The sequence below is a fragment of the Protopterus annectens genome, chromosome 6.part0 (genome assembly GCF_019279795.1).
Source record: "Protopterus annectens isolate FY-2018-M chromosome 6.part0, PAN1.0, whole genome shotgun sequence".
In the NCBI taxonomy this organism is placed as follows: domain Eukaryota; kingdom Metazoa; phylum Chordata; order Ceratodontiformes; family Protopteridae; genus Protopterus; species Protopterus annectens.
The window spans coordinates 936,037,676-936,065,103 of NC_056737.1; the positions used below are offsets into that span (position 1 = coordinate 936,037,676).

Sequence of the window (27,428 nt, forward strand, 5' to 3'; positions counted from 1 at the left end):
CAGTCCGTCTCAGCAGACGACTGTTGGTCCACACCCCGTTACAGTTCCTCCTTCAACTCTACCCCAGAGCTTGGAGTTGGAGTCTTCAGGCTTGGTTACTGCTACGGCTGGAGGACGGATACCCCCTTCTGTTCCTTCAGCCCCTACTCTTATCTCCTCTTCCTTAGAGGGATTCTGTGGTCGGGCTTCCATGGTCTCCTCCGAGGGGGTGAGTGGCATCGGACCCTTGTCCGAACCCGCTCTTCCCCTTGGAGCCTCGGCCTTGGTGAGCTCGGCTCTGACATCTGCCTCGGAGACTTCCCTTTCGGTGGCCCCTGGAGTTCCTAGCTCTTCGGAGCGGGGCCTCTCGGACCTGCCTGGGGGGGAGCATTCGAGGTGATGAAGAGTGTACTGGCCACTAGTATCAGTCAGCAGTCTCTTCCCGTAGCTCCTCCCTCTATTGTACCTGTTGACATCTCTGCCACTTCTCTTGCTACAGGACCCAGAGATCCTCCGCCTCAGGTTTCCCCATTGGGAATTTCCCCCTCTTCCGAGGATTCTCCTGATGTTTTGGAAGATCCTCCTAGGAAGAGGACTTGTAAGAGGAAGCATGTAGACTCCCCCGAGTCTGTCACTTCGGATACTGACTTTGATGAGTCAGAGGGATCCCCTAGATCCCCTCTGAGGATGTCTCCTTCTCAGACATCCTAGAACTTCTGAAACAGAGGGAAACTGGCCCACCAACAATCCCTCTGAGGATGAGTCAGTATACCTAGAGGCGTTTGGATCTCGGCCCTCCACCTCCTGGGTGTCTCCGCCTTCGACCCCTTATGCAGGTTATTGCTCGAAGGCGTGGACAGCTCCTGACTCTGTAGAGCCAGTCCCTAGGAGGCCTTCTAAATTTATAACTGCCCCTAGTGACAAACAATTCCTTACCAAGGGTGTCCCGCTGATGCCATGGTGGTGGCTGCGGCCACCAAAAGGAACTTGCAGATCCTTCTGTGCCCGTCCATCCTCCTAATAAGGACTCTAGGACCATGGATAGGTACGGCAAGCGGATGTTTTCCTCAGCGACCTTTGCTATGCGTCGCTGAATTATCTTTGTCACTTCACCAGACTCCAGAGAGATATCCTGAAGGAGCTGGGAGAAGTAGTTCAGGATCCTACAGCTGCAGGGGCCCAAGAAAAGATTGCTTCGCAGCTAGGAACCCTCAATTCCATTGCTAACTCCTCCATGCGGCTAATATCTTATGCTGCTGATGGAGCGAGTAGAGCCGCAGGCACAGGTCTGGCTCTTAGACGCCAAGCCTGGATGCGGCTATGTGATTTTGCGGATCCCTTTAAGGCGTCCTTCACAAATTCTCCCTTTGATGGGTCAGCTTTGTTTGGCCCTCAGGTGAAGGAAACCTTGACCAGGTGTGAGCAGGACGGCAAGACTCTTTCTGCTGTTGGAGTCCGTTTTCCCACCCCTTCTAGGCCTTATCCCAAAGGACAGAAGGGTGGGAAGATGTGGTTCCGTAAATCCCAAGGAGTCACGCCGGATTCACGTGGTCAGTTTACCCTAGAGGCAGAGGGGTAACAACAACAGACGCGCTCTAGAGGCAGAGGGGTCCAAGAACCAGGGCAACAGGGAGTCTCTTCCTGAGAAGCCCTTTCAGCATCCCTGAGGTGTTGCCCGGCTGTCCCTCCTTGGAGGCAGTCGGGGGAAGACTATCACTGTACCCAGAAGCCTGGCATTCCCTCACTCAAGACAGATGGGTACAGTCGATCATATCCAAGGGTTACATAATTCCTTTCGAGGAAAGTCCCTTCCCCTCAAGTTCCCTTCCAGATGTACCACCCGGTCTAAGGGACATTGCAGAGTCAGAAATCGCAAAACTACTGCAAAAAGAGCCATTCAGCCAGTTACAATAGACCATTCAGAGCCGGAATCTACTCAAGGTTCTTTTTGGTCCCCAAAAGACGGGAGACTGGAGACCAATATTGGATCTCAGCAGACTCAACAAGTCTGTCAGGAAGACAAGATTCGAATGGTCACTCTTCAGTCAATTCTGCCCTTCTTACAGAAGGACAACTGGATGTGCTCAATAGATCTTCAGGATGCGTACTATCACATCAAAATTCACAGACGCTCCAGGAGATTTCTCCGCTTCGGCTGGGGTCCAGTCATTTCCAGTTCAGAGCCCTGCCCTTTGGTCTCACTACAGCCCCCAGAGTGTTCACCAAATGCATGGCAGTGGTCACGGCTCACCTGAGACGTCAAGGATTCCAGGTGTTTCCGTATCTCGACGACTGGCTCCTGTCAGCCACCACCAGGCATCAGCTTATACAAGCCAGGGATTACACAATAGACCTTTGTTCTCATTTAGGCATCTCAATCAACTTGAAAAGTCATCCTTATCGCCCTGCCAGTCTATTACCTTCATAGGCGCAAACTTAGACACTGTTCGGATGTCAGCTACCCTTACAGAACAAAGAGTTTCAGACATTCAGACTCATGTCAGGATCATTCTGGCCAGCAAGAAAGTACAGGCCAGAATGGTTCTAAAGGTATTAGGTCTCATGGCTGCGGCCATTACTCTTCTTCCCTGGCTCGATTCTACATGCGCCTCCTTCAGTGGATGCTGTTCACACAGTGGTCATACCAGCAACTCCCAATGCGTCACCAGATTCTGGTGACACAGACATGCAAACAACATCTTGCTTGGTGGATCACATCGTCTCAGGTTCACCAAGGCAGGTGCTTTGTACCCCGTCCCGATAGCCACTGTAACCACGGATGCCTCCCTGATCGGGTGGGGGTCATTATCAGGGCAGGATGGTTCATGGGACGTGGCAACCGTTCGAGTACCATCTGCACATAAATGTCCTGGAGATGAGAGCAGTGCTTTTAACGTTGCAAGCCCTCAACGACTTTCTTCCCGTAGGGACAATTGCAGTCCACACAGACATGTCTGTAGTTTGGTATATCAACAAACAGGGCGGAACCAAGTCCTACCCCTTGTGTCGAGAAGCGCTCAGACTTTGGCAATGGGCGATCTCCTCTCATCGGTTTCTGGTAGCAACGCATATCCCTGGGAAAACCAACATTATAGCGGACAGATTGAGCAGAGCTATCCTCATGCCTCAGGAGTGGTCTCTCAAGCAATCTATAGCGGAAGAGATTTTTCTGGAATGGGGTCGTCCATGTTGCGATCTTTTTGCTACTCCCCAAAACAGCAAATGTCCAGACTTCTTCAGCCTCTTCCCTCTATCAGGCCATCCCCCCAGAGACGCTCTGACCCAGGATTGGCCCCAGGGACTTCTTTATGCCTTCCCTCCATTTCCTCTGATCCCTCAGGTGATCCAGAAAGCTACCGTTTTGAGAGCCAAATTGATTCTCATTGCCCCTTACTGGCCTCGACAAGTTTGGTTCCCGTTCCTCCATCGTCACCTGTTGGTGCAGCCGTGGCATCTGGACCCAGTGCCAGATCTACTGATTCACCAATCCGGTCAGCTGCACAGGTCAATTCCTTCTCTCAACCTCACAGCATGGTTGCTCCACTTCCTTCCTTAGCCAGGCTTCCTTTGATCTCTAACCCAGTTAGAGACATCATAGTAGCTTCACTAAAATCCTCTACCAGGAGGATTTACACAAGCAAATGGAAACGTTTCTCTTATTGGGCTAAGGCCCAAAATATTGATCCTTTCACTGCCCTGTTCAGGCAGTTCTGGACTTCTTAGCAGAGATTTTAATGCAGGCTCCTCTTCTTCAACAGTCAGAGTTCAGTTGGCTGCTATTTCTAATTTTCATGTCGGGATAGCAGATCATAATATTATGTCCCACAGACTCTGCAGGGCCTTCTTGAAAGGAATTTTCCTACTAAAACCTCCAATCAGGAATCCTCCTCCTCAGTGGGATCTAAATTTGGTGCTGACATCATTGATTCTTCCCCTTCGAGCCAGCTGTTTCTTGTTCCTTGAAATATCTTTCTTGGAAAACTTTATTCCTAGTGGCTATTACATCTGCCAGGAGGGTGTCGGAACTTCATGCTCTTTCAGTTCGACCCCCCTATTTGATTTTTCACAAAGACAGAGTATCTTTGAGAACTAATCCATCCTTTTTACCTAAGGTCGCTTCAAAAAAACAATCTGAATCAATCCATTGATCTCCCCGTATTCTTTCCTAACTATTCAGATAGAGCTGAACAAAAGCTACATTATCTTGACGTCCACCGTCAGCTCAGATATTATTTGGACAGAACAAAAAAATTTAGAAAATCTGATCAACTTTTTGTTTCCTATGCGGATAATAAAAAAGGCCTTCCTGTTTCTAAAGTGACTTTGTCCAGATGGCTTTCTTCGGTCATCACTGAAATTTATACGATCAGGGGAAAACAGCTGTGCTCAAAACCTAAAGCACATTCAACTAGGAGTTTAGCTACTTCTACAGCTTTTCAAGCTAGACTGCCTTTGGATACTATTTGTGCAGCCGCCACTTGGGCCACTCCTCACACTTTTGTTTCCCATTACAAATTGGACTTGGCCTCCAGGGACAGAGCCAGTTTTGGCTCTACAGTCCTCAAGAGTTTGTTCCATTGAGCCACCCAGGATAGAGGTGCTAGGGACGCGGTCCCATCAAGCAAGAATGAAGGCGAGATTGACAACTTAACATTAAGAAGTTATGTACCTACCATAACGTTCCATGTTAGTTGTCTTCTCGCCTTCTTTCTTGACCCTCCCTCCTTCCCCCTGGCCTGGACAGACCTTGTATAAGAAACTATTATGCTAAGACCATTCAGACCTGGTCCTTTTTCCATCTGTAAGTTTCTTCTTCCTTTGGGAAGTTTTGTTTATGCTTGGTGTTATTGCCCTTTTGTCAACAAACGAGATCTGGGTACTTCCTGCCTTGCATCATGGGATATGGGGCTGCCTCGAGCTGGTAAAAGGAGTTCTCGAGCTAAAGCAAGTGCCGAGTCGGAGCCGAGGGATCGGCTCCGAACCCATCAAGCAAGAAAGAAGGCGAGAGAAGACAACTAACATGGAACGTTATGGTAGGTACATAACTTCTTATTTATGCCAAAACACAATAATTTGCCATAAAACATACAGTCGCCTTGCTTTATTTATACTTAATGTGCCCTTTTTTGCCTTTTGTTATATTCGTTTTGCCCATTTAATCTCGTTTCATGCTCATTATACTTTTCTTGTGCTCATTTTACTCTAAACATGCTCGTTTTGCAATTCTGAGGTAATTCTGAACCCCTTATGTGCTTTTCTGATAATCGTTTTATCAAATATCTTAACTTTGAACATTTTGTTTAATTAATAAGCTTTTTGTGCCTTTCGTTTGCTTAATAAATGTTTTTGTACTATTCATTTGCTTAATAATGCACTCTGTGCCCTTGTAATGCTCCATTTTACCTTTTTAGTATAATAAATCGTTCGTGCAAGTTTTCTTTACCTTTAGTTGATTTGTGGCCCTTTCTTTGCTATCAGTTCACTTAGTTTACCTTCACTGTTAACTCTGCACCTCATAACTCTGAAAAGCAGTCTCTGGAATCCCAGTTCTGACACCATGTCGCTCGTCTGGTCAGGATAAAACAGACAAACAGTTGTGGGTTCTGTTCAAGCAGCTTTATTATGTACAAACACATCAGGATTGAGGCTTTGTAACTTTAACTTGGATAAACTTATAAACAAACTGACTATCACATTCATACATATTCGCACACTGGCTGCACAATCAAAATGGCACTGAAGCTTGCACGTGCTTGCTATTCATATGCACATGCTGTCCTTGGAAATGCTTTTTAAAGATACAACACACACTGTTCTATACTTTTGAAAGGAAGATAACCATGGATCATAAATGAAATCATTGTCATCACATATTTAAAACACTGTGTAGATATGGAGTCTCAAAGTGCTGCACACCACAACATTCAATCATTCATTCTGCTTAATTCAGTTCAGGATCACTAGAGGACTACAGCCTGCATCAGCACTCAGTGAATTAAACACAGAGAAACTAATCATAAATGTGGTGCTAGCCCATTACAGGATATGCAAACATATCATACACACAAACAGGTAATTTGAAGGAATGCTAGATGTTCATCATATTTATCACTGCTGCAGTAGTCTTAAATATATGGGTCCTGTCAAGAAGGCTTCAGGGCATGAGCCAAAACTGTCATGCAGTTTGAGCTGAGCTGACCAAATGACAAGTTTTGGCCTCAAGCCCTTCAGAGCATTACTGTTGTCAAAGACTACTCTCCACTAAGGCTTTCTAAGATCGACAGTCAGCATGGTGTTGTTCCTTTGTTGGGCAGATAAATTCCCTTTCTGGGAAAACCTTCCATTTTGCTAAGTATTATTTGTGTTTTTTCACTTACCTCTTCAGAAAGTTTATTTTAAAGCTAGGAATTTTGTGTCTTAATGGATGGTCACAAGACTGTATCGAACTTGTAAATTGGAGTGCTCTTTTTCCTGTTCAGTTTAAAAGTTGTGTAAAGTAACTGAAAACTATTTTTTTCTGTGGAGAAATTGTGTTTATTTTACTTTTTCAGGGCTTGCAAAATGCTTTAAAGTGCTTAGTACTGTGTTTTCTGTGAAACTGACTTTTAAAGATTTGTAGTTTTTACTGGCATTTTCTACTTCCCTTCCTAGAAAAGAGGCACCATTTTTAGTTTGACCATGGAACAAGCTACCAGTCCCACAGTCTGTCCTCCTTCCAGCTACAAAAAGTTAAAAAAATTAAGCAAACAGTCTTTGCCACAACAGCAGTCTAGTAGTTTGCCTCAGCTACAAGTGGGTGACTCTGCTGTGGACACTCAGACCACTAATTTTTTACCCTGGATCCCACTGGTGTAGCACCTACAGCCACTATGGGCTGGGTGTTAACCAAGTCCTCTGCAGCTGTTGGATCCCTTTAGTGGGAAAGGGAGAGACACTCTTGTTGGTCCTGGTTGAGGAAACAAGGAAGGCTTCCCTGTTGTCAGAGTGCTGTACTCATCCCTGGGGAAGCTGCTGTTGCTGTTGCTGTTAGTAACATGGCTGGCCCCATTTCTCCTATCAAAATAACAAAACTAAGCATGTGCCTTATTCCTCCTCAAATTTCCTTAGGAGTGGTTTACCAGGTCTGACTCAGGGTTTAATTCAGGAAAATGATCCTTATTAAAGTATTTTCTGTTAAAAGAAAAAAGGGATACCTCTTTTCTGGAAGAGATTCAAGATTCTGAATCTAAGCAGGAAGATGAAGGGACAGACACAGGGTTTTCTCCTCTGATTCAAACTCAGAGGAGAGCTCACTTTCTGATTCTCCCTGTGAGGGTGGAGTTCTCTTTCTCTGAGACTATTGCTAGAATGTGCCAGTGTTTCCAGTAGGAGAACACTGAGGTTTCTCAGTCCCTCAGAAAATACTGAGTTGTTACAGAAGGATTTTCCAGAACCTTTAGAGGATGTATGTGTCACTGCCTGCACTTTTCCTGATAATCAGTCAGATGCCCCTGAAAAGGCAGGTGGGAGTGTAAAGTTCCCCAGTCTTTTAAATTTTTATACATTATTCCCAAACCGACCCGAAAGCTATCGCTTCAGCTGATCTCACTGCCATTAATCACTTAAATCCAATCGTAGCCTTTCTGATATCATCATTAATCCACTTTTTCCATATTCTACATGGGGTCAAGGTGTCATGTTAACTGTCACCATCTCTCTTGATCCAGTGTCACACTCCAGCCTTCTTTGACGCTCTGTCGCAAATCTTCTGTCGCACCATTCATCCACCTCTTTGCTGGATGCCCACATTTCCTCTTGCCTTCTGCTTGTCTGTCCCAAATCTTCTTTGCCATATTGTCTTCTGCTTTTTTGCACATGTGCCCAAACCACCATAATCTTTCTCTACACCTTACTTTTCAGCTTCTTTGGTGTTCTGTCATATGCTGCACCTGACACTCTATGCCACTTGGCTGCAGCCCCTTTGATTCTATGTTTGACCCTCTTCATTCAGACTTCCCATCTCTTCAACCACCCCTCCCAGATATTTGAAGATGTTAACCTGTTCTGTTTTCTTCCCTTGTATCTCAGTTCACAGCTTCTTCTGATTTCCTCAGTTTGTTGCCATTATAGGTCTATATTAAAATCGCAAAAGCTTACTTTTGTGAATACAAAGTAATCGACACATAAATGTCGAAATCCAAAAATAGCGAAGGACGAAATAAGCAAAAATGACAACTTCGAATGTATTCCCAGAAGCAACAGCGCCATACAGGTAAGGTAAACCTAACAGAATAAACCTAAGGCAAAACACTTTTTAAAACGTTTTTGCAGGGGGAAGGCCCCCTGCACCCCCACACCCCCCTACTTAAATATACCAACTCCGAGACCACACTACAGTGGGGAAAAGGATTTATTGCCTCATCCCCACGATCACCCTGCTGGCCAAATAAAGGATGGTCGACATTCTGAATTCGCTTTTTTCGCTCTTTGCTATTTTGGGACTTCGACATTTATGTGCCGATGAATGTGGATTTGCGAAAGTAAGCTTTCGCGATTCTAATATAGACCCACCATTACCACTATCTTATCTGTACTCACTTTCATCCCAAAGCCCTTCAGTTTTGCATTCCATTCCCCTATTGTTTGCTGAAATTCTTGCTCAGAGTCTGCCTGCAATGCCACATCTTTTGCATACAGCAGTTTTGTTGATCTGTCCCCTCCGAGTTGTTTGCTAATGTAATCTATCACTAGTATGAACAGCAGTGGGCTCAGAGCTGAACCCTGATGCACACCCACTCCCACTGGGAACCTCTGTGTGAGACCAAACACTGTTCATACTTGAGTCATTGAGTCCTTGTACATAGTCTGCACTAATTCTACTAATGTTTCTGAGACTTCGAAAGACCACAGGACTTCCCAAATCAGCTTTATTGGAACTTTGTTATATGCTTTCTCCAAGGCTAGGAATGCCCAGCTGGACTTTTTCCTCATCTCTAGCTTCTTCTCAACTATTTCTGTCACTGCAAATGTTGGGTCAGTTGTACTGCATCCTGATTGAATCCAAACTACTCATCCCCCATCTTACTTTCTACTATTCTGCATATCAGTTTATCAATCACCCTCTCAAGAACCTTCATGCAATGTGACAGGAATTTGATACCTCTATACTGCCCACAGTTGTGGGTGTCCCCTTTGTTCTTGTACACTGGCATGAGTATGCTTATTCTCCAGTCATCCGGGGTACGCATTTCTCTCCCCACTGCTATGAGTACCGTCAGGAGCCATTTCTCCCCTATCTCACCTAGCATCTTTATCATATCTGCTGTGATCTCCTCTGAACCTGCTGCATTCCCTGACTTCATTTTTCTTAGTGATGTTTTTATTTCTTCTATGGTGGGCTCCTACACTTTCTGATAAGGATGGGAAAATTATTAACAGCCTCATACGTTTGTTTGTTATGACTAATTGTACAAGTATGAAACGTTTTACCTGCAGTTTCTTCTTGTGAGGAAAACTCTCCTTTAAGAAGTTTAGTTTCTTCTGTTGCATAGGTCGCAACTCATTATTTACAGTTTGTGTATAACTCACTCTGTTGATACTTCTTACAGGACTATGGCCACAGGTACTGTTTTGAAGAGGGTAGTATGCCTGCCTTCTCGGAACCTCCCAGATGATGATAAAAGGAGTCTCGCATATCAGACCACTCTTCAAAGAACTGATTGAGCCTTGGAATTTATCACTAGTACTGCAATCCCTGACACAATCCCCTTTCAAACCTGCTACCACTTGCGATTTATTATTTCTAGTAGCCATCACATCAGCAAGACGCATCTCTGAGCTTCAGGCCTTGTGCATAAAACGCTCTTACATGGTCTTTCATAAGGACAGAGTGCCACTCCGGACTAACCCTTCTTTTCTGCCTAAAATTATTTCAGAATTGGCAATTAACCAGACAATTGACCTGCCAGCCTTTTTTCCTAACTACTCAAATAAAGGAGAATACTGTTTTCATTTTGTGGATGTGCATAGACAATTATGTTTTTACCTGGACAGAATTAAGTCAGTATGTAAAACAGACCAGTTATTTGTTTCCTATTCTGGCCCCAAACTGGGAAACCCTCTCTCTAAAGTGGCCTTATCTAAGTGGTTTAGAAACTGCATTTCCTTGGTTTACCAACATAATAAAATACCTCTGCCGAGCAAGGTCAAAGCACATTCCACCAGATCAGTGGCGACTTCTGTTGCTTTTCATTCAAAGGCTTGAATGGATGATATCTGTGCAGCTGCAACTTGGTCTACCCCTTTACCACTCATTAAAAAATTGGATTTGGTCTCCAGGGGAGAGCATCCTTTGGTTCAGTGGTACTCAGGAACATCCTTCCATAAGGGCCTTCCAGGACATAAAGTAGCTAGGGACTCTGTCCCATCAGTAAGGAATGAATGAAGATGACAACCTGTGTTCTGAGAGACTGCTTTCCAATCTATCTGCAGATATACAGAGCTGAGTATATGTTTTTTTGGTTTTAGAGTTTAATTGTTGCTTAGATCTCTATTGAAACTGTTGTCTCCCTGTCCTGAGAGACTGCTTTCCAATCTATCTGCAAATATACAGACCTGAGTATATTTTTTTGGGTTTTAGAGTTTGTACTGTTAGTTGTTGCTTAGATCTCTGTTGAAACTGTTTTGTCCCACCTACCCGCCCTATGTTTGGCTTGTAGTTTAAATTTGGTGGCTTTTGCAGTTGCCCGCCTCACTGTAGATTTGATCTGGGACACTCCCCCAGTCCCATCTCTTTACCACATTCTACCTAATAAACTCTTTCTGCACTTGCTTTTAGTCCTTTTTAATTTAATTGTATTTTTAAACTGTGTTTGGTCTAATATTGTTACATACTCAAGTGTGCTAGCTTGCACTGCATGTGAATTGTTTTTACTACTGTTTTTGCTACTTTTCTGTAAAAAAAAAACTGTAAGCCTGTTTCCTACCTTTCCTGTAACTAGTGTTTCAGATACAGATTTGCTGTATCCAGGACTGTATGTAAGCTTCTGAGCCCCCCAAGCCTTTCTGTGTTGAAGGGAAGCCTTCTATCTTATCAGTGGGAGTGGTAAGCACTAGGTAACCTGTCTACCACATAAGGAGTGGTTCTGGCCCAGAAACTGTAGTTACTGGCCGTTTGGGCAATCTCTTCCATCTCTCTCAACTTTCTGATTTGAAAGCCAGCATTTGCATTTGTTTCTGTCCTGTAACTCATCTAGTGCAGATACAGATTCTTAGTTTTAGCACTTAAATTTGCTTATTCGTGCTCAGCACTTGTTCAGAACTTGTAAGCACTAAATAAGCTACAAATTACTATAGCACTCAACCTTCCTCATTACCTAGAGGAAAACAATTTTTAAGCTACTAATTACTATAGCACTCAACCTTCCTCATTACCTAGAGGAAAACAATTTTTGTACTTACTTTTCTCACTTGCTTAGAGAAAAACAGCTCTTATACTCATTTTCCTCACTTATCTAGAGGAAAACAATTTTTTTATTCAGGCATGTCCAAGGGTCAGCTCCCAGTGTTCTCTCCTGTCTATCTGATGAATCTGGGCATCCTGAGGCAATGTAGAAATTACCTCATGTACACAGACAACCCTCTCCTCCTACCACCCAACACTACAACTTGTGAGAGATGCACTTATCTAGCCAAACTTGAGGTAAAGCTCTCTCCAACCAAGACTGAACTTGACAGTCATGAGGGGAAGATAAACATTTGCACCACGCCACACTCATCACATAGTCTCACTAAATCTACACCACCAAAATCCACACATAGTAACACAAAAACATTTGCAGAGGCTCTCAATATTCTGTCTAAGCAACAGAGACCTCCAAAGCAGAAATGCAAGCAACCTCCATCACAACCCAAATGAAACATAGCCCACAGACTCAGTGTGCCACTCAACCACAGCCAATAAGGCAAAACAACGTACCCAACACACTAGTCATAGGTGACTCTATAGTCTGGCACACTGATGTCCCACTCACCAGGCTAAACAAGGAGAAGGTTGCTGTCAGCTGCATGCCGGGTGCCAGGATCTGCCACATAACCCATGCACTCAGGTCACTCCACAACAAGTACAAATATGACTCTGTCATTGTCCATGTTGGTGTGAATGACCTGAGACGAACCTCCCTAGACTACATGAAAAGAGACATGGAAGAGCTCTCCAGTCTTGTAGCCCAGGCAGGTATGACCCTAGGCCTGAGTAGCATTCTGCCATCGCCCAGAATGATACCACAGTACAAGGACAAAATGATTGACTTCAACAATTGGCTAAGCTTCTGGTGTCATTCTAAGGGGATCCAGTATCTGTCTGCTTAGGATGACATGGTCGACAGACCATGATGCTTTGCCACAGATGGCCTGCACCTGTCGGCCCTGGGATTCCGGATACTGGCTAAGGCTCTTGCTGCTCCTATAGTACCTTTTTTAGGCAAGGTTCAAATAACGAATTCACCACCATAACAGGAACAGGCAAGCAAAAACTGAGGGTAATGCTACTCAATGCTAGAAGTCTAAATCTCAAAATGCACTCACTCAAGGTACTCCTTAAAATGGAGAACATCGATATTTGTGCAGTGACTGAGACCTGGTTCAAGGCTCCAGAGAGCACCCCTGCACTACCATGCTATAACTCATACCACACTTTTTGGCTATGTAACCTGGACCAAAACACCAAAGGCGAAGGTGTGTCCATATTCATTAAGGATATCCACACCTCCAGGCTAGTTGCTCAGCATAATGCATCCGAGGTTATCCAAGTGCAACTAACTCTGGGCAAAACTGCAATCCAAATTGTAGCTTGCTACAGATCCCCCACCATGCCCCAGGATTCCCACTCCTCTTTTCTTGATGTACTGGAAAATATTAGGGTTCAAACAAACACCCTAATAATGGGCGACTTCAGCTACCCCACCATTAACTGGGAAAACTACTCATGTACCAACTCCTTAGCTCAACGCTTTCTGGAATTCAGGAACTCCAATGCCCTGGATCAACTTATCCACACCCCCACCAGGGGCAGCAATATCCTAGACCTAACCATTACCAACATGAGTGACCGGTGTTCCACACCTGAAGTCAACTCCTTGTTGGTCCGATCCGACCATAAGCTAATCACCCTTGATATCCACATCCTGCCCCCACCTCCCATTAAGGAAACCACGGTAAAAAAATTATCCATAGCCAATTTCATGCTTCTTAAAACAGAAGTGGCGAACTTCATGACACCCATGCAGATGGACAATACAGTTACAACTGCTGAATCCTACACAAATGCACTCTGTAAGTACTTACACAAGTGCATGGATCATGCTATCCCAAACAGAACCAAGACGCTATCCTCCAAAAATAGGAAGCCAATCTGGTTGTCCCCTGCCATAAACAAACTGTACAACAGAAGGAAGAAACTGTTGCAAAAGAGAGTAAAATCCCATGAGTGGAGGAGCTCCCTGGTCAGCCTCAGTAAGAAGCTGAGATCCCTTATAAGATCCTCCAAAGTTAGCTATGAAAACAAAATCGCAACTAATTCTAAGGACAACCACAAAGCATTCTATAGCTATGTCAAGAATCTCGATGGCAACACCCAGATCTGCTCTGAGTTGCAGCACAACGGCACGAAAATTACAGAACCAACTGATATTGCCAGCATCCTGGCAGATAGGTTCAGTGCTAACTTTACTCCCCCCTCACCCCCTAAAAGGCCTATATCTATACAGGAAGAATGCAGAGTCCCTGTAAACACAACTATGCAGGTAAAAGCTGCACTCTGTAAAGCCAAAAACACAGCATCCATGGGACTGGACAACATCCCAGGCTGCGTTTTACACGAACTTCAAAATGAACTGGCTCCCCACTTAAGCACCATGTTCAATAATAGCCTCGCATCAGGCTTTGTGCCCACTGAATGGCGCACAGCAACAGTTATCCCACTCCACAAAGGGGGAGCCACCACTGATCCTGGGAACTATCGACCTATTAGCCTGACAAGCCTGGTCTGCAAGGCCATGGAACGTATCATCATGGAAGTCATAAACAAAGACATTGGTAACCTCCAAACTCTGGATCCCACCCAGTTTGGGTTTGTGAAAGGCAGATCATGCCTCCTGAACCTGATGAACTTCTTTGAGGCAGTCACCAAAGCCGTGGATGTGGGTAAGGTGGTTCACACAGCCTATCTTGACCTCGCCAAGGCTTTCAACACCATCCCCCATTCTGAAATTATAGCTAAACTCATTAAACTAGGTATAAATCCCTACGTCACAAGATGGGTTGCCAAATGGCTCACTGACAGAACCCACATTGTAAAGGTTGCAGACTCCAAATCTGACCTCAAAGTAGTGACAAGTGGAGTACCACAGGGTTCCATCCTGGGACCTCTCCTGTTTGGTATCTAGTTGTCTGAAGTACAGGCAAACACAGAAGGGCTCTGGCTAATGATTTTCGCAGATGACTGCAAACTAGGAGCCATAGTAAAGTCCCCAAATGATGTGGACATCTACAGAAGGGCCTCGCTGAGACAGATGCCTGGTGTCAGAGCCATGGCCTCAAGCTCAATGCCAAAAATTGCAGTGTCATCCCCTTTGGTAAAAACTCTGTACCCATGAACTACCACATAGGCAGCAATCTACTTAACACCGAATGTGTGATGAGACCTTGGGACCCAGGTGGACAGTAGTCTCTCCTGTGATAGTCACATCGCCACAGTAGTCAGGAAGTCCTTCTACGTGGCACACCTTATCATAAAAGGGTTTTCATCCAGGAAAAAAGAGGTCATTGTTCCCCTCTACTCGACATTCATTAGACCCTTTATAGAGTACAATGCCCCTTCTGAAATGTACCTCACAAGACATCTGTAACAGCTGAAAGGCCACAGAAGTACCTCACAAAAAGGATTACTGGCTTTGAACAAATGCCGTGCATTGACTGCCTCCAAAAACTCCAGCTTTAATTCGTAGCATATCGCCTACTCTGAGGTGATCTCTGCCTAACATATAAAGCTATGTCAAACCCAGAGCTGTTGGACATGCTACACCTAAAGAAATCCCAATCCCTCCGAGCTGCATGCTCTAGGGACCTAAACCTTGTCACCACAATAAATCTTGATGAGTGGATGGAAAATAGGAAATACACCCTGGGTATCACTTCTGTGTCTCTGCTCGACAGTGGCACAGGAAAATATCTTTCTTGGGTGGCGTAAGCCAGGGAACCTTGTTGGCTAGGCTTACATAGGCCCTTGGGCTGATAGCCTATTACCTACCTATGAACTTATGAACAACATCAGATAAAGAAGTTATGTTCTTACCATAACGTTCCACCTGTGTTGTTTACCTTCATTCATTAATTACATCCCACCCTCCTTCCCCCTCCAAGGGGCTCCTGGAGGATCGGATTTGGTCCTAATCCCACATTAGGGTTTCTGCTCAGAAAAAGCCTCTGCTTTCTCTATCACGGGCAAACTCGATCTGAGGTAACAGGGAAAGGGGCACTATGGGTAAAGCTTAGCTCGAGAGTTTTTTGGCTGGCATGAGCTTGTTATAAAGCTGGCTTTGTTCTGAAGATGGAACCGACTTCCCATCAATAATGAATGAATGAAAATGAACAACACAGCTGGAACGTTATGGTAAGAACATAACTTCTTTTTCTTACTCATGGCTAAATCTTCATGCAAAGATGCATCTAACATTTAATTTAATTTAATTCAATTGTACATTCGTACATTTCACCAGAGTTAGATACTGCTTCTGGGCCTGGGCTGTTCAGTTAGAGGCATTTCTTAACTTTGTTTCAATCTCTCTGGCGATTAATTCATCCCATTTCATATCTTATACCTTTAACCTTCATATTCTTTCTTTTACTTCTTCTATCCATTTAGCATCTTTGTTATGTTCCGCAAGATCTTCATGAATACAGTATTTCTCCAAAATGTATCTATGTATAATATTCTGTATGGCTGTTGTTATTCTCCTTAAGGATTAGCAGCATCCAAAATTCCATTTTCTCCTTATTTCTTGAATTTGCCCCCATTTCATCATCATCCCTTTCCACTTTGAATTATAGCTTTGTGCTTGTGTTATGTTCATGAGCCTTAACTGTATAGCTCTAAAATATCTATCCAAGTCAGGTAAACCTAAACCACCTTGTTTGTTGGAAGAATCAGCTTATCTCACTTGACCCTTCCCTTCTTCCCCCCCCAGATAAATTCCTTAAACTTTTTATTAATTATTGTCCTTGTATCACGTAACCTTTACTCTCCCATCTCCCCCCTTCTTTTTCCAACTTCCAAGCTACTCACTTTAACCATCTACAGTATTAAACCCAGCCATTAACTCTGGCTATTAGTTGCTACTTCTTATAGCGGGCGATTGCTCCTCTTTTTGTCACAGTCATTATACACCTGCACATTAAATTGAATTCCTGTTTCTCCTGGAAAATTTCTTTTTACAATTTATTTTATATATTTTCAGTGTTTGTCTGGCAAAATGCCTAACTCCATGTTGTATTATTTAAATTACCTTTGTATAACAATGTATAAAATTGCTTCTCTTGATTTTTGTTTTTTTTTGTTTTGTTTTGTTTGGTAACAGTGTTTTGGAGCTTTTCTCTCTGGGCCTCCACTGTAAGTGGACCTGGTTCAGTTGGAATTTCCTGGTTAACAAATGTAAAATAAAATAAAATAAAATTGTCCACATCTTCTCCTCTTGTTGATAAAAATATGCCTGACCTATATATAAAATGAAAGGGACTAAAACATTTTCTCTGGTATTATATTGCTGTCCATATACACAAACAAGAGCTTCCAGTTTCTCAGTTTTTGTATTATACTTTGTTTAGTCTCTTCCCACATACCCTTAGCTGCCATAACAAAATCCTTTTAATTCATACTCTTAAATGCTTCATTTTATTCTTTCCCCATAAACATGGGTATTATTTGACCAATCAGGTACAGAATAATGTCTGCAAATAAAGCCAACTTTGATTGCCATAACAATTACATCCTTTAATTTCTGAGTCCTTTATTTTCTTTTCCAATGGCTCTAACTATAAACCAAATAAAAGGGAGAGAAGACACCCTTGCCTGGTTCCTCTCTTCAGTCACTGCTTTTCAAAAAGGAACCCTCCCACTTGAATTTTTGTATGTGATCCCTCATATAGCCTCCTAATTAACCTTATTATTGTATTAGAGAATTCAAATGCTTCCATTTCCCTACTCATAAAATCCCAGCTTATTCTATTGAATGTTTTATTTGCATCAAGACCAACAACAACAGCAGTATGTTCTTACACTCTGCTCCCCTCTGGATCATCATTGTTCCATTAATGTTCTCAACTGTTTGCCTTTCCTCCACAAAACCACATTGATCCATATCTATTAAGTTCAGCAATACCTTTTCCATTCTTTTCGCTATTATAATTATAATGGATCTGATATTGTACTTTTCATTCATTCCTGGAATGATGGGTTCAGATCTGAGACTCTGATCTGACTCTGCTGCGTGTACCAGTACTTTGGATACAAAACTCTCGAGCTCCTCCCTTTATCCATAATGCCCCATCAACCCTACATACCTCACATCTTGTTTGTTGACATTCCACTTCAGACATGGATCCTGTCACTGTCAAGCTTTGGAGCATTATCTAGCCTTATTTAGTGAGTTATATTTAATAAATTTGTTCTTCTATCTAGCTTAATTCTCCAACTTCCCTTACAAATTTCTTTCTGTCTATTTAACCATTTCCAGTTCTCCTTTAGCTAGCATTTTGTCGGTACCTCTCTACCATTGTTGGTGCTCTTCTCTTCCTTCACTTTAAATTTATTCTGTAAAGTATCCCTTTCATACCATTGCTGATGGTTTTTCTTTCACCCTTATTAAAAACAAAAAGAAAAAAAAAACTTTTTATTCCCTTTATTGGTTTGGATAATTATGGCCAACAACCCTAGTGATTTCAAAAAAGTGCATTAACTCTGGGCATAAGATTCCTAACTCAGATGCCCACAGGGAATGTGTTTACTGTTTAGGACCCTCACAATAGTACATGGATTGTGCTATCTGCTCTGGATTCATCTCCAGAGCTCTTACCAATTGCAGGGATATTAGTGCTGAGGGATCTCCTTTCTTATTCCTGTTCTGCTTCAGTTGCTGCAGCTCAAACTCCTAGCAAGAAACCTGACAAGGGGGAAGCTAGAATCTGTGAAAAGGAATTGCCCAATAAGTCCCAGGACCACTCCTCCTCCTTGGCTCCTTCATCAGAGCCTATTGTTAAAATGCAAAAAAATTCAGATGTGACTGGTTCTAAATCAAGGTCTTCTCCGATCCAAACTCCTCCGCTTCTACTAGATCCTGTTTCTTCATGACTCCCTTCACCCTTTTTGGAGGGATCTCCCCACAGGCATTCCAGACCTCCATCCTCCACTGTGTCTCTTGGGTCCTCCAGAAGCTTATGTGAAGCTGACATGGATAGGATGATGAAATTCCTCAGCTCAGATCTAGATGGGGGTCCTCCGGCTCTGACTCCCCCAGGATCTGCAAGCTGACCTTTGTCCACTTCTCCTTTGATCTCTCCTTCTCTGATTTGATCCACTGTTTCAAAGTCCTCAGATCTGAGACCCCTGGGGTGTCCTTATTGGATCTGTAGGGGTTGGTGGGAGGGGAGTTGAGGAAGGCAGTCAGTTCTTTTACTCCCATGACTTCCCCCAGTCACCCAGCCCCTCAGCCTTTTGGACCCGGAGGACTCTCAGAGGTGAAGCATCAGCACTGGGTCTGTGGGATTGGGATTGACTCCAAAGCTTTTGGAGCCATCTGTTCCTCTCAGGGCTTTATTGTTGGACAGCTCAGGTCTGACTCCTTCCTTGAGTGGAGTACTGTTGACAATGCAAGAGATGACAGTTCAAGATTTACTGCCTCCTTTGCCATCAAATTCTGTTTCCCCTAGACATTCTGCCTTTGATGTTGTGAAGAGGACCTTCTCTTTATCTAGAGAAAGGACATCTCTGCCCCCCTCATATCAGACAACTTTACCTGCTCCGGTTTTCTACTTTGAGGCTTGTCAATCCATTTCACTGGGGCAGCCATCCCAGTCTAGCTTCTAGTCAGTCCCTCAGGACATCTTCATCTCTTCTGATACTTATCTGGACCTTCTCACTGACAAAGCCCCTTGGAAAAGGACATGTAAAAGGAGACACCTAGATTCTTCTCAAGAATCTCTCATGGAGGACACTGATCTTGATGGAGAGGAGTCCCCCAGATCTGTAGCTGAAGAGGTCTCCTTCAGACACATCCTAAAAATCCTGAAACAAAAAGGTGGTTGGTCCTATGATACCCCCTATCAGGAGGAATCTGTTTTCTTGGTGGCTTTTGGGTCTGGCATGTCTGCTTCTTAGGTTGACTCCCCAGCTGATGAACTCATAGATCTTGTTTCTCATCCGGCATGGAAGGACTTCTATATTGTAGAGCATATACCTAAAAGACCTAACAAAATTCTAGCTTCCTTAAGAATAAACACACTGGAGCAAAGGAGTCCCAGTTGTTGCCATGATTGTGGTGGCAGCCACCATGAAATAAATTGCATAACAGAGTTATTCTGTCCAGTGCCCTAACAGGGAGTCCAGAACCTTGGACAGATTTGGTAAGCATGTTTCTGCTTCAGTGACCTTTGCACTGTGGTTTCTGAATTATCCAACACATTTTACAAGATTCCAATGAGCTTTCCAAATCTCTTTCTGGGTCCATGTCTGCCAAGGACCAAAATAAAATTTCCTTGCAACTGGCCCCTCCACTCTATCTGTAATGCTTTGCAGTGGAAGGTAATTCATGGGCAACAGATTCAGGCACAGACATTAGGAGACATGCCTGGATGTGACTTTGTGGAGCCCTTTTTGTTCATCAATGCACCCTCTGGTGGATCTTCCTTGTTCAGTCCCAAGGTAAAGAACACACTTTCCAGATGTGATCAAGATGAAAGATTCTGTCTGCCATTGGCATACATTTTTCAACCCCTCAAAGACCTTCCTTAAGGAATCAGTGGGGAGGCAGAAAATGTGGTTTTCAAGTCCCACAGCCCTTTTCAAGAGTCATGTGGAGATAGTTCCCAGATGGATTATTAAACTTAGAGTGGATAGGGGTAAGGGTTTGAATGCTAAGTTTCCTTTGAAACCATTTTTAAAAGCCAGGGAGCTACGACATTGAAATACAGTTATGTAGAAGTGGTCCAATTTTTACCTTTCATGCAAGAGGTTTGGGTATGAGTCTAGGCTAAGATGAGTTTTACATTTTTAGTATTGGTCACACATATCTTTTGAACAGTTTAGAAATATTTTAGAAGGGAGTGTTTATTGTGAGGAGAAGCCAAAGGCTAGCTGATATGCAATTGTTATTAACTAACTACATGTTTTAATTTGCATTGTCTTATTAGTTTGACCACATTGTTTTAATTTGCATTGTCTGATTAGTTTGACCACTATATTATATGTTTTTAATTGCGGAACATGATTGGCTACAATTCTACACTAAGTAAAGCCTGAATGGTTGTATTTTGGTTAGTAACTTTGCAACATGATTGGTTATATTATTTTTCCCTTGTATTTATGATTGGTAGAAAATTCATTGTAAGGAACCTATACAGTTGGTTATAATACTACACTAAGTAGAATCTGAGTGGCTGTATTATTATGTTCTAAGCCACTGAATGGTTAACAAATGTGTAGTGTGATTGGTTACATTAAGCTACCTATCATTGGTGGTAATGTTTTAAGTTTTTTCTGATTGGTCTTATTGTTTCATTTAGTGAAATTTGAATGTCCATCAGATGGATAGTAAACATGTAATATGATTTGGTTATAGTGCTTTGTTATGCCTCCTGTGATAGGTGACATTGTGTTATTTAAATGTCTCACTAAATAGTAACATTAAATTGGTCTGATGAAGCAACTGTTTATGTTGTGAAAGTGCTCACCAACTTTTATTATTTCTATATTCTATTTTATTAAGTAATTTTTAGCCATGGAATGTGTGTTGGTCTTGCTCTTTGCATTTTATGTCATTTTTTGATCTTTCAGTATAATTCATTAAGGTTTTTTTTTTGCAACTCTACTAACGTTTGATCTATACCTATATTCTTTTCTTAGCCATGCCATGTCAGTGGGCCACTTTCCAAAAACGTTGTTCTCAGTATAAATTACTTACTCTGGTGTAAGGCCTAGCTATAAACAGGCTTACACCAGCTGCCAGTGTAAGTGACATACTCCAGTGTAATACACTGAAGTAAGTGACTTGAACTAAAAGTAAGTCTTTTGGAATTGGGCCCAGTAACTTTGTGAGATTTGCTTTGGAGGTGGTCTGAAGAGCAGTCTACCAAGGCCTGACACTGTGGTTCCATGGCTATATTTTCTGCAGTTTTTATTTTGCCAGAAGCTTTCTTTTTGGACATGAATGCAAAAAATAGCCAAAGAAAACTTCTTTAATAATATAAGGCCTTAAGTGAAAAAAGTGGTAGTCTATCACAGCTTTTCCAGTTTATCTCTAAGGAGAGTGCAGCTCATAGACTAGTGATGTAACTCTACTCCCATCCTAGCCGGAAGTCCCTCACCCAAAGTGTAAATCTCTTAAAGCCAGCAGATCAAATGTAAACAAATCTAGCCTACGTAGGTGAGATTTGTCACTTTGTTTTATTAAGGTTTGGATCCTTTGTAGTAGAATCTAGAACAGAAACTGCTTTTAAAAATGGAGTAATTAATAGAGCATACAAAATATTGCATGATAACTATAATAATTAATCAGAGGAGGTTAGAAAGGATTGGCAAGAGAGATTGGATAAGTAACTCACAAAGAAACAATGGGGGGGGGGGTATATGCATATCTCCCAAATATGCAACAAAGTTTAGAAGATTTAGGATCTTTGCTTGGAAATGTTCACATAGGTATTTTTTATACCCAAAGTAGACTCCAAAGAATTTTTCCTCTGATAGACAGCAAATGTTGGAGGTGTAATGTGGAAGAAAGAGATAATTGGGAGTGTAATGAGTTGGCAAACTTTAAAGATTCCTTGCAAACTGCTCTGTCAGAGATACTGGGTGAGAAAAGTGGTGTAACTAAGGACATTACTTTTTTTTAGCTATGTTACAGCATCAGAATTGCCCAGACATAGTAAGGCCTTGCTGAGTCTAATTATGGTGGCTGCCAAAAAAGCAATTACTAGAAAATGGAAATCAAAATTAATATAGTAACAGAGATAAAAACAACTGGAACTGGGATCTTTATAAAAGGGTAGGAACAAATTGCCCAGAAAAATGGGAATGGGAATTGTGAGAACAATACATGCAGAGGAGGAACAATGTTTAAAAGAAGGCAGGACTTGAATATTCAACTGACAATAGCTGGATATATTGTAAGTAATGAGTAATGTTTGCAACTAAAATTATGTCTGTATGGTTTGTGATGTATAATGTTTGCAACTAAAATTATGTCAGTATGGTTTGTTTTCATTTATATAAATGTATGATTGCATATGTCATACATGATGATTTAATAAAGATGTTTCTTGTTTAAAAAAAAAAAACAAGGTGCGGATTGTTTAAATTGTCTCATGCGAAGGATGTTGGACTATTTGAAGCATTTATTTGATTTAAATTGTTTATCGATTAAAGTGCATAGGTTTTCAGTTTAACCTTTTGGTATGGTATTTCCACAAATAGTAGCAGAATATTAAGTCAAGGCCCTCCAAAAAGACCTTCACAGCTGATGTCCATAAATTTACTCCAGAGGTGTCACCTAATTCCCTCTTGCATAAGGGCAGTCGGTGCAGATCATAGACTCACGCTGCAAATATAGACCATACAACTTGGTCAGTAAGGAAACAAGGGTATAACATGGCTAGGCTTATAAAGGCCCTAGGGCCAATAGCCTAGTAACCCCCTATGAACTTATGCCACCAAATAGATATTTCTCCTGTATTGAATTAGAAGCTGCCTTTGTTTCATTTTGAACCAGTATATAAAGTGAAATTAAAATACCTTTCTTCAATAGTGCTTTTTTTCCTGGTTGCTGTCACCTCAGGCAAAAGAGTTTCATGCTCTTGTGTAGACCACCTCACTTGGTGTTTCATAATGAAATGGTGTCAGTAAAGATAAATTGATTAGTCATGACATTGAACCAAGATGTACACCTCCAGTCTTTTACCAAAAGTAACAAAATTAAGAAGAATATCTCCTGCAAAGGCTAGCTGGGTAGACACAGACAACTGATATTACAGTAAGTAAACTAATGAATTTAGACAAAAAAATATTAGCTTTTTGTCTCCAAGAAAGGGAAAGAAGGCCCTACCAGTACTTAAGCAGACCTATCTAAATTGTACCACTGTTTTGCCTTTTACCTATGGCAAGTATAATAAACCTTTACAAGGTACAATAAGAACATATTCACAAAGGCAACAGATGCATCTGCACCAGGTTTCAGATATGTTTCTGCAAAAGATATTTTAGAAGTAGATACTCAGTTCTTAAAATACTTAATACATTTTGTATGCAAATTCCAATAATTTACTACAAACATACATCTTTATGAGATTTGGAAATGGGCTTGAAGAATAAAAGAAAGGTCTTAGTAATGCCGGCTATGTACAAGTGTCTCACACACCAATTAAGGTTAAGTGGAATGTTGATCCAAGACCAGTATAGGACTTTATAGATCTATGAGCACAGATGAGGAAAACGTTGGCTAGGAAAGAAAAGCAGATAAGATAACTAAACATATATTGAACTTTCTTTGAAAAACTACTGTTACAACAAGTAATTTGCACACAACTTTACTGTATCTTTTGTGTTAAGTTTATTTAAATTATCATGCAGTGACTATTTGTATGCTTTATCAACAGGAGGTAGAGCCTATGAACAAAGAATGTGATCATATTCAGATTACTGCACTGTCTGAAGCACTCAGGATACCAGTACAAGTGGAATATATGGACACATCTGACAATGTAATCAATCATCATACATTCCCTGAAGGTGCAACACCCTTAGTTTACCTATTGTATAAATCATCTCATTACGAAATCTTGTATGTATCTGATAAAGGAGGCTGAGTCGCTGGAGGAAAACAGTTTCTTTTGCTTGAATTTCTACTTGCATTCTAGAGCTTTTTCACATTACAGATTATAAAAACAAAGCAACAGCATGCGTGTAAGTCTGTCTCTCACTTTTGCATTGCAAGACATGAAATGTATTGCAGCACATATAGTAATTGTAGTGAAATGTATTGGATGGGACTTGCAAGCCTGGATGGATTAATACCCTGTACTAGGCTGTGACTTTTGTTTCAGTTCAGATGTTTTTTTTTTTTTTTTTTTGCATATTGTAGCATTTAGTCAGTGTCGTAACACCTGAGGTCTGAGGAAGGCTGGGCCTCTCCTGAAATCACAGTAGTCTGGTTTCTAGTTATGATGCAGAAGACCTTGTTTCATCGGTACCCATTTGAAATGTCGGGACCCACTAGAGTAAGTCCCAAAACACAGAGACTGAATGGTCTAAATAATGGATTTACATACACTAAGTCCAAGATGGCCATTTCCTGGAATAATCTCTTTTCTCTGAGGTATGTTGGTCTCAGAGTTAGTATATATACGTTTGGGGCTATGGGGGTTGCCCCCTGCAAAAAATAAGTTTAAAAGAGAAGAGCAATTTTCAAGATTCATTTTTTTCCCATACTTCTATTTTTTTTTTTTTTGGGCTCGTTGCCACTCATCATTTTGAGTGCTGACATTTCAGTAGGGAGTCATTTCATCAGTTACCTGATGGAGGAGATCAAATTCCCTATAAAATCTTATTTTTTCCAGGAGAAAAACAACTCTGCATTGAGTTCAGAGGCATGAAAATGTGTCAGCACTTGGATATAAGACAGAATTCTACACTTGTACAACTTTCAAATGGCTATCCCTCTCCATGTAGTATAGCAGTCACTCTCCTTCCTGCTACATAAACAGCTCATTATTACTGTTGGGGGGGGCAACTGAGTAACAAGATGAAGAATCCAGAAACAGACTATAATTATTACCTTCCAGAAGTGGGCCTAAGTATAAAAGAAAAAACAGAAGTGGTTTTGTGGAGTATATGTGTAGAGGGCTGAACCCTATCTACAACTTGGGCACAGCTAGTAGGTGAAGCACTGGAGAAGCTGGAAGAGAGAGAGAAGATGAGGCTAAACATGCTGGCATTTTCCTGGTGGTTAACAGTGGGGTGTATGTCTTACAATGATGATTCTGTCAGTGAAGTCTCCAGTTTAGACCAGAGACCTTGCCAAGATGTAGTTTAATACATAAGAGGTTGCATCACTTACATGAGTGAGTGACACACCTATTTTCCACATATCCACCTCCATATGGTATCTCCGTAAGCATGCATGAATGGTGTAAGACTGCAATAATCCTGGGATGGCTGCCTTGATGACAGTTACCTCAATTATGGCTGCACTATGGTCAACTCTCATGCTGTGGAAAACAGAGGGTGTGATGTTAATGGCAGATTAGATCTTAAGTAGGATGCCAGTGCAAAAAGTTGCTGAACTAGAGATAGGGCCGTCACGTAAAACATAATGAGACAGCCCAAAACTGAATATATTTTGTACATCTACAGTAAGTAACCTGTTGTTTAATAATAAAGTCAACCAAATGTAGATGTCAACAGGCATTATTTTTATGTCACACAAAATACAGTGTTTTAATAAATAAATAAACTGACTGGTGATCATTTTTTTTCATTTCTTAAAATTAACTGTTCTGAGTTCCGCTCTATTGTACTACTGAATGTGACTTTGTAGAATGAATTAACAACAGAGAGAACATTTGGAAATCTTGTGATGCTTGGCAATGTTGGTAGCCTCCTCAAGTTGTTCTGGGTCACTCATTTTAGTAATCAAGCCACTAAATTCAAAAGTTAAAGTAATTAAGTGCAGTTTTCAGAGTGCAGAAGAGTTATGGTATTGTTTACTGACCGACAATTGAAAAAATGGAATGTGCAGCTGAAGCTGAGAGAGCAAGTTGTGAGCTGGAGCAGGATGACAATATGCTTCCTAATTATCTACGAGGGAGCCCCAAAACTGATACAGTTAAATGTTTCAGAGGTGAAACTGTACTGTAGAATGTGACATGATTGTTTATGGTGTATTTACCATGCTTAGAAAGAGATGGGTGAAGGATATGGAGTTCTTGTATGATTAGCAAATGGCTGTGGGACCTGCTAAATGCTAGATCTTCAAGATTTTGGAAAAGACACCAGAAGTGGCAAAGCATCATCTAGAACACCTGAATGGACTGCAGGGAAAGGCAAGCTTTGAGATTACATGGAGTCCTGGAAAATGAGAATTGACGGACTGTGTAAAAATTAAGATGATGGACTGGAAAGGTATTAAACTAGATTCATTGGATTTTGTAATGTTGAAACACTTGCCGATGTCAGATTTAGATGTTAAATGTTTAGGCTTATAATAATTAAATTTTTAACATGTTATGAGGAGGAACAAGTAACTGCAGTGACATAGTAGAATGTTTTCTGTGACTGAACAACCTGTGCACATTGAGCATGCTAATTCCAAGGTGACTCTGAAACACAGCTATGATTTATGGAAGCATAAATGCACGCTAACAAGGATAGCTAAAGTCAATTGACATTTCCTGAAAGTGTTTTGGACTGGTGTTTTTTTGATTTTTAAAAATCCTAATGAAACTTATCTTTATGTTGTGCAATCCATACTGTTTTCTTGTAACATTTTCTTATATTTGTATCAGTTCTGTATCGTTAATACTTCCCCATACTCTGCACTTTTTATTAAGTCCACAAAATTACTCCTTCATGTAATGGACACAATAAGCCTTTTAAATCAAATGTATCTTAACCATTCCATACAGTTAATACTTTACCATATTTTGGAGCTTCCAATTAAACGTAATATTTATCATCCCCCAAAACTCAATAGCTATAAATGCTAATCAACTAATATACTTTTTTTTAATTTGCACACATTTTACTTATTGCAAAGAACAGCTTAATCATATGATTAATATTTCATAATATTCTTAGATATTTAAACAGTTTCAGTAAGTGCCTTAATTGTTTATTTATAATTTTGTTTACTGGTATATTTAATACTTCAGTATATTCCATTTTGAGGTTGATACTAACATTTTCATATGACTGCTACTTCACCAACTTCTATAACATTTAAATATTTCTGTTAATGTCATGCTTGTTCAAACATGATTACAAGGACTGCTTAATCATATGGTTAATATTTGTTGGGAGGTACTGATACAGAGAATCTATTTGAAAGAGTTAATTGCAGTTTTATGATAAGGACAATGGCAGCATTTGCATTTCCTGATATAAAAATGGGGTTAATTACAAAGATATAGGAAAGGCCAGTGACAAGAATAAA

At 41.4% G+C, this 27,428-nt stretch overlaps 1 protein-coding gene across 5 annotated transcripts in view; it reads left to right on the forward strand.

Annotated features, from left to right (window-relative positions):
* OTUB2 (OTU deubiquitinase, ubiquitin aldehyde binding 2) overlaps window positions 1–24,167 on the forward strand; it is a 365,739-nt gene extending 341,572 nt beyond the window's left edge. For all 5 annotated transcript variants that reach the window (XM_044074588.1, XM_044074584.1, XM_044074585.1 and 2 more), the window contains one exon: window positions 23,875–24,167. In XM_044074588.1, the coding sequence (XP_043930523.1) occupies window positions 23,875–24,084 (210 nt within the window). In that variant the 3' untranslated portion in view covers window positions 24,085–24,167. The remainder of the gene's footprint in view (window positions 1–23,874) is intronic.
* The last annotated feature ends 3,261 nt before the right edge of the window (window positions 24,168–27,428 follow it).